General features: G+C 39.5%; 2 protein-coding genes across 2 annotated transcripts; one reads left to right on the top strand and one right to left on the bottom strand.

Moving 5' to 3' along the window:
* Positions 1 to 450: 450 nt before the first annotated feature.
* LOC108842316 (PX domain-containing protein EREL1) lies at positions 451 to 4,751 on the top strand. Its single transcript, XM_018615186.2, has 10 exons — positions 451 to 857; positions 1,169 to 1,279; positions 1,543 to 1,641; positions 1,761 to 1,847; positions 2,072 to 2,180; positions 2,268 to 3,067; positions 3,185 to 3,349; positions 3,468 to 3,710; positions 3,837 to 4,031; positions 4,264 to 4,751. The coding sequence occupies exons 1-10, from the start codon at positions 765 to 767 to the stop codon at positions 4,519 to 4,521; spliced, it is 2,160 nt and encodes a 719-aa protein (XP_018470688.1). The 5' UTR covers positions 451 to 764; the 3' UTR covers positions 4,522 to 4,751.
* Positions 4,726 to 7,123, bottom strand: LOC130506830 (pantothenate kinase 2-like). Its single transcript, XM_057001523.1, has 12 exons — positions 6,915 to 7,123; positions 6,788 to 6,832; positions 6,667 to 6,715; positions 6,469 to 6,551; positions 6,282 to 6,398; positions 6,127 to 6,190; positions 5,892 to 6,038; positions 5,651 to 5,812; positions 5,485 to 5,568; positions 5,205 to 5,399; positions 5,033 to 5,104; positions 4,726 to 4,959 (listed from the first exon to the last, which is right to left on the bottom strand). Exons 1-12 carry the CDS (start codon positions 7,112 to 7,114, stop codon positions 4,858 to 4,860), a joined length of 1,320 nt encoding a protein of 439 aa, XP_056857503.1. The 5' UTR covers positions 7,115 to 7,123; the 3' UTR covers positions 4,726 to 4,857.
* Between the last annotated feature and the right edge of the window lie 804 nt (positions 7,124 to 7,927).

The raw sequence follows: 7,927 nt of genomic DNA, 5'->3' as shown, positions 1-7,927 counted from the left end.
ACACCTTGACCGTTTAACTAATAATCTAGACGTCCGCTTAGTCGTTCTAGGCGTTAGGCGTTAGGTCGCCGCCCGCTTAGCGCCTAGCGCTTGCTTGAAGACTGCTTGAAAGTAACTTCGATGATTTTATCATTCACACACACTTGAGTTTAGAAGTCAGAGACAGTCAGTTCCTGTCTAAATGAATTTTTTTTTTTTGAGCAACCCTGTCTAAATGAAAATGAGATGGAAAATAACCAATGAGGCTGAGCCCAACAAAACTTGTAAATCTGCGACAGAGAGATAGATAGATAAACCCAAGCCCAAAACGAAAACCGAAACGTGGTTCACGAGTCACATAACCCAAACCGAATCTCACGTCACGGGAAGAAAGGTGGGGGTGGGGACATATACATACATATATATATATACACGGTAACGGGAGACTTGGCGCCTCCGTGAAATAACGTGGAGCTGTCTCCTCTTATCTTTTCCGTTAAAAGAAGACGACACCGCCGTTTATCGCCGTGGTCCATGGAATTCAACCAGAGGAAGACAAGACCCTGAGAGACGCCATCTGCTCCTTCTCCTCTCTCTCTCTCTCTCAAATCTACCTCGATCTGACGATCCTCATAAACCCTAGATTTTCCTCAGATTCTCGTTTGGAGATTGCGTAGTTTCTCGATCGGGGGCTCGATCGATCGCGTCTCTGATTGGATTTGATCGGAATACTATTAGATTTAGGTTCAGAAAATCTGGAGAGAGGTAGGTAGAATTTGGCGAAGATGATGCAGAGACGGAGTCCTCCGAAGCATAGGCATGACGGAACGTCGCCGCTTCCATTGGGGATGGATTGGAGTCCTCCCCCGCGCAAATGGGTTAGTTCTTAACCGCTACCAAAATTGTGACTTTACTTATGTTCCTTGGGAGTAGCGTGCTATTTTCTTCAGATTTTTGAACTTGATGGATACTTTTGCTAGTGAGCTATTGGTATAGCTACTACTAGTCCAAGGGTACAACTCACCACAAAAGGCTTTACTTTAGGTCCCTTCTCCTAAGTAATTGGATATTCCCAACTTTTAGCTGAAGCTGCTGACTGAGAACTATCATTCTGTTCAATTCACTTTCATATATGCATATGGAGAAACGCAATAATACCTTCTTTTTTTTTTATGTTATTTTTGTGCAGAATGGTAGAGATACTGTTTGGCCTCATGACCCTCGAACTGGATGGAGTTATTGTGTTACGATACCCTCCTGGGTTGTCCTTCCTAAATCAAGAAATTCAGATCCTGTTGTGGTACTTCAAAATACTTTAATCTCCACTGTTTTATCTCTTTCAAGGGCATACTTTTCAGTGTTTACTCAACTGGTTATGTCAACCATATCCTCAAAGTCTCTGGATGAATAATCTTTATATTTGTTGCTTGTCCTTCATAAATTTTTTACTGGCGTGTGCCTTTTTTTATGCAGATGAAGAATTTTGTTGTTGTGCATGTGTTAAATTATTCCAATATTTAGTTGAGCTTTACTTACGTATGTAGTAACATTTTAGAGGAACAGTTTTACAGGGTTCAGATAAGTGTGCAATCCCCTGAAGGTGCGACTACAATGCGGGGAGTGTTGAGAAGATTTAATGATTTTCTAAAGCTATTGACGGATGTAAGAAATTGTTCTCTTTTATAATCTCCCTATTCAACTCTCTTGTTTTTTTTTCTCACTTCTCAACGATATTGATTAACTGCAATGTGATTAACTGCGCATTCATGTCTTCCTTGCAGCTTAGAAGAGAATTTCCCAGAAAGACTTTTCCATCAGCTCCACCCAAAGGGCTGTTACGTATGAAAACTAGAGCACTGTTAGAAGAGGTATATATATTTTCCTGGGACTAACTGAATTAGGTCACTTATGTAACTACTGTTACTCTCATTTTCCTCTGTTTTTCCCTAACCGCGTTCTTTAAACCCCGCCCGGCAAAGAGTAAGCACGAATACTGCAAATGTATAACTATGAGGAAAGCCATGTACTCAGCATAAAATTATTTATGTAAAAAAAATCTGTTTCGCAAGTGATAGCTGTCACCTTGTTGCAGAGAAGGTGCTCTCTTGAGGAGTGGATAATGAAGCTATTATCTGATATAGAATTCGCAAGAAGTGTCGTAGTTGCATCCTTTCTTGAACTGGAAGCTGCTGCTAGGTCTGGTATGATCTACAACAGTATGCTCTTAAGCTGTGCATTAGTAAATTCTGTTTCATGTCATAGGAGTCTAACGTGATGTTGAATTTCAGCATGCCAAGATGTCGATCAGAATGCTTCTGATGCCACTAGTGATAAAAATAGCTCAAGTTCGTCACCAATGGTTCACCCAAGTTTGAGCTTGTTTCAGACTGGCGGTGGTTCTTCTCTCACGTCTGACTATGGCAGCGATACTGCTTATGAAACGTCTGAGTTTGGATCTCCAAGTTTAGGACAGGATGATGTTTCTGAAATTGGTACCGAGGATCTAACTGTGGATGAAGAAGTAACAAATCCAATGGAGAAGCTCCTTAACTTAAGCATGTCCAACATTGACGAGGGACTTTCGATGAGCCAAACTATTCTAGATCAACTTGAAGACTTTCCCAAACATAAAGTCCGATCAAGATATGTCAATAACATCCCAGGGAAAGATGTGTATAATGGAAATGCTTCTAAAGGTGTACTTCTTGCTAATAATGGCTCACGACTTCTCTCTGAACCAGAGCCGTTAGCTCACTCAGTTATGCATGGTAGAAATCTTTCTTTTGAGAGTGCTGACGGGTTTTCTCTACACACCGGTGAGACATCAACATCTGGTCTCCTAAGCTCAAGCAGTGATAGCCACTTGGATATGCACCGAGGTGCTGGTGCATCGCTTGGAACTGGTATTGTTTGTAACCCGGAGAGGCAGGGTAGTGCACAAATAGTTCTTCCACTGGACCTGCGTAAGAAATTGAACAAGATTCTGTTAGCCACGAATGAGAGACTTGTCAATGCAAAAACAGATATGGAGGATCTTATAGCAAGACTAAATCAAGAGATAGCGGTCAAAGATTACCTGAACAAAAAGGTACGAGAAGAAAAGTAACGATGAACTTCTCTTTTCATTTTTGGTTATAAACATCTGTATCTTATCCTTTTTTCTTTGAAGCGAATGGTAGTGTTGTAATCTTGTTTTACTGGTCAGGTTAATGATCTAGAAGGGGAGCTTGAAACTACTAAGCAGAGAAGCAAAGAGAACTTGGAGCAAGCTATTATGACCGAGAGGGAAAGAGTTACTCAGATGCAGTGGGATATGCAAGAACTTAGACAAAAATCCTACGAGATGGAAATGAAGTTAAAATCGAGAGAGGTATGATTAGAAATAGTCCCATGTCTATTGAATTATCTCTGCAACCAAACTGGTTCGCACAGATCGTTCATAATTTCCCTATCTTTGAGAAGCACGCTGATTCAAATCATCATGACAGGATGGGAGCTCACATGCAGAACCTACAGAACAGTCAACTATTTCTGAGAGAAATGTTTTGTCAGAAGAATTAGATGCCCGAAAACAACAACTGGAAGATCTCTCCAGGCGATATGATGAACTAGAGGCAAAATCAAAAGCAGATATTAAAGTTCTTGTCAAAGAGGTTAAATCTCTGAGGCGTTCTCATGTGGAACTAGAAAAGGAGCTGACTCAATCTTTGACAGATAAAACTGAAGCCGAGGTAATTTCAGGCTCGTATATTATTATATATAGTCTAATTTGGCAGGACCATAGGTTTGTGGTTTTTTACTTTGCATGTATGTAGACAAGAGAGATAACTGAACCTGGAACATGTTGCACTTTTCAGAAACTACTAGAACATGAGAGAAAACTACTTGAGAACACAGTATCGGCTAGAAAAAAGTTGCTTAGTGACTGCAGAATTCTCCACGACCGGCTTAAAGAGTACAACTTGAATTTGTCAACAGACGGAAACGGTAACTTCCTAGAGGTATCAGATGCTTTGCGTTTGCTGTCAGTATCTGATGATCAAATTGAGGAGGTATTGCTGCATCTCTGCTTTATCTACTTTTAAAATCACAAAGTTTCCCAAGTTAGTTTACCCAGTCACATCCATGGTTTCCTCTAGTAGGATTTGCTTTTCGCTGCGCCTTGACATATGCATCAGGATGAAGTTAATTTGTTAGGTTTTGGCTGCAGCATTGCTAAGAAAACTTTGCTTGTAGCAGTGGGTTTGCATTTTTACAAGTTTTAACAATGGTGGCCATTTTCAGGCTCAGCTGCTTGCGGGGTTTGATGAAGCTGCTCAAGACATTGATAAATCTCTCAGCATCGATAATGAAACAAGAATCATGGAGGACGAGCTAAGGAAGATATTAGCAGATATTTTTGTTGAGAATGCCAAATTGAGAAAACAGGTGAACTCTGCAATGCTTCGTGCTCTCCAGAAAGACGTAAAGACAACCGAAGATGTGCATGAGGAAAATGGCGACGAGAAAGAGGAGGCATCAACGGAAACACTGAACATATAGGGTACTGTAATCATATAATATTTGGCTTTGTCCCGAGACTAGAGAGTTTACAACGAGAAATGCCAATTTTTATTTTTATTTTTTTTATGAAAAGACTGGTCGCTTTCTTTTACAAACGGTTGGTCTCTTGGAGAAGCAGAATTAGTTGGAGCTGTGTAATCAAATATATACAGAAACACGTGAACACCCCTTTTGATAAGTACATAAGGAAAAAACATTTGTATTGCGTATGTTTGTTGTATTATTGCATTGTATTGCATTATCAATCGTCGCAAAACCTTGTTCTTAAAATGTATTACAAGACGATTCAGTTCTTGGTTCGGCTTTCAGTTTTGGTTACATTTCAGAAAGAGAGGGAGGCTCGTATCTGCAGACACAGTCATATATGTTTCCCTTTATCAGCTTGTCAGCCAATCTCTGATTCTTAACCATTGCTAGCTGCAAAAAGTAAGAGAGGTTTCAGTCAAGAGTTTCAATAGTAATCTTAGAGTCAAAACCTGATGTTTCAAACCTTGAGAGACTCGCATTTGAATTGAGCGTTGAAGTTTGTGTGAAGAGCTCTTCCCATACCTTCCAAGATAACCTGCAAATCATCAAACACAATGAACAAAGCTTATCTCTTTTGTGTGTGTTTTAAAGAGTTTTTTTCAAGTATAAACAGAGAAGATGTTTTTAGTGTATACAAGATCAGCGTCTTTGGCAGCAGCTGCAAGCTCGGAGCTGACTTGTCTGAGGTCAATGCAAGGACTTCCACATCCATTTTCAACAACCATCAATGGTGCTGAAGTTGAATCCTTCTTTGACCCATCTCCTGGATTTACCATCGCATCCACAAGTAAGCCTCCCATTTCTGCCGCTCTCCTCAGGATGTCACAGTGCTTAAAGAGTAAAGACAGAACAAAAGAGTTAGTTTGCATAATGATTACAACAACTGAAAAGAATCGAAAGTTAAACCAACAATACCTTAGCAGCTCCAGCAACTATATCAGGAAGTTCCATAGCAGTCACATCGTTAAGAGCAGGAAGAGAGTTTGCCACTAGAACAACCTAGAAGAGAACAACAATTTGTTTAGTCTTGCCGCAAGCAAACTATGGTATTATTATGGAAGAGCTAGGGAGAAATACATACTTCAGTCCCACGGCGAAGAAACTCTCTGGCAAGTGGAAGCATCCCAAGAATGACATCTGCTCCTGAGTTATCAACAAAGAGTAACGCTCTTTTATGTCGATGAGGCTGCTTACCTCCTCCAGATCCAAGCATCCTTTCTTTGAAAGCATCAAAATCATCTACCTGATTTATTTATGCTTAAAACTAACAATTAGTAAACAGTAAGCATTCCTTTCTTTGAAAGTATGTTTTTGTCTCTCACCCTCCAAGGTCTCTGCATCTTGTTACGACTCATTCTGTATATTTCAATAATGGTTCCTTTGCGGTATAGATCCACACATGCTCGAGATCCCCAGTCGAATATGTTTGCAGCAAGAACACCTTCTATTAGTGTTAGCAACCTCGCCTCCTGAAAAATCCAAGACAAGTTGTCTCATGGTATATCACTAAACTTTTCTACATAGATGCATAGAGAGGAAGATTAAAAGATCACAGACCTCGTTCATTGAATCAAGCTCCTCTAGTAAATCAGGTAGAACGGCAAGTGATGCCTCGTTCTCCCTGTCAATACCGGTAGAAAGAAAGAGAGAGCATAAGATAAACTCCAAGTAATGAAAGAGAAAGAGATCATAGGACGACTATGTTTTAATACCTTTGCTTGATGCTACTATAGGCATCAACAAACTGGAATTCCCTTAAGCATTCTTCCCTAAGTTCCAGGAGATTTGCTAGCCCCAGCTTTCCATATGCAGCTGGCTCTTCCATCAATCTCCAGCCAGAGGCAAAAAAAATATATCAAGATTTTCTGTTTTATAGATTTGTTGTATGATGAACCAGACCTTGCCAAATGAGCAGAAAAAGCACGAGAAAAAGCATCACCACGCCTTTTCGCATCTTCAGTTCCTCCTTCACTAGCCACAGCCTATAAGCCATGTCCATAGAATCAAAGTGAAGCATGTGTTAATAGCCATAAAGAAAATCTTTACCACCAAAAAAAGGTGGAACCAAATTCATGTGTGTTAACATTTAATAGTTACCGTATCAACGAGGTCTGGCAAATGCTCAGACAACACTTTGAGCCAGTACCTAATACACCGAAACAATAAGCAATCTAAAAAAAACAATTGTTTCCAATAAATAAAAACAAATATTACTCACTCTCTTTCGCCTTGGTCTGATAAGTCAATCGTGTTAGGCTCATACCTGTAGAGTAAAACGACCGAAAGTGAATCCTCAACAAGCGGCAAACCATCAGAGATACGTACTCAGGGACAAGTCCACTTACGTTTTGGGGTCAGCCAGCAAAGGGAACACCTCTAGCGTGGGAACAAGATGGAGAACGCCAACATTTAAAGCACTGGCGTCAGATCTTAGAGGACTACCTCTTGATGAAGGAACATCAAACCCTCCAAGACCAGTTGTTTTCGATGGAGTCATCGGTACAGGCGCAGTTATTTCAGTTCCTCTACGCACAAACTTCTCCATCCACGAAATCTGAAAAAGCAACCGGGAAAACCACCTTTAATACCCAAACCGGAGTGAATATACAGAACGCTTATAAACTAGTTGAAGTGGTGTCTCTTTAGAATAAGCCAAAGAAAAGTTGAAAAGGAGTAAGAGGACCTGATTCCAACTAGTATTCAGAAGTCAATGAACTAACCTCTGATGTATACATAAAATAAAGAAAGATACTCTCGTATTTTATATATGACCAGAAATCAATAGAGCAATCAATCTCCCTAAGTAATAAAATATAATATAGACGAGAACTTAATCTTTCTTTTTATTAATCTTTCTGTCACATAAAAGTGATACTTTGTACAAATAAGAAAAAGTCAGCAGCATACTTCACAGGCAATATATCAATACAAGCATAACTACGAACTGAAAAGAGAACAAATAAAAAAGAATCATAAATCCGAATTGTTCTGCAGATCATTGATTTGATAAGTAACTTATACGTAACATATAACTAATAATATATATTCTCTGCTCAGAACCAGACTCTTAAATATATTCTAGTGACAAACTAGTCAGCAGACACGCCATGGAAAAAGATCATTCGTCCGTGAAAAAATCAAACAATTGTCAAAATTAAAATTCTGTCCAGTTTCAAGAACATAATCATATTCTATAATGGTATTGCCTAAAGAATATACTATAATGGTACGCAACACGCACTAAACCCATCACAAGGTATAAACGGTTACGGTATCATGGGAATATTTTTAGCAAGTACCATATCCAATCATGGGAATCTATTGCTGTCAGTTTCAGAAGTACCTTCTCGTTCAGGTC

This window comes from Raphanus sativus, unplaced genomic scaffold (assembly GCF_000801105.2).
Source record: "Raphanus sativus cultivar WK10039 unplaced genomic scaffold, ASM80110v3 Scaffold3705, whole genome shotgun sequence".
NCBI lineage: Eukaryota > Viridiplantae > Streptophyta > Magnoliopsida > Brassicales > Brassicaceae > Raphanus > Raphanus sativus.
This window is presented reverse-complemented; position numbering and strand designations above follow the sequence as displayed.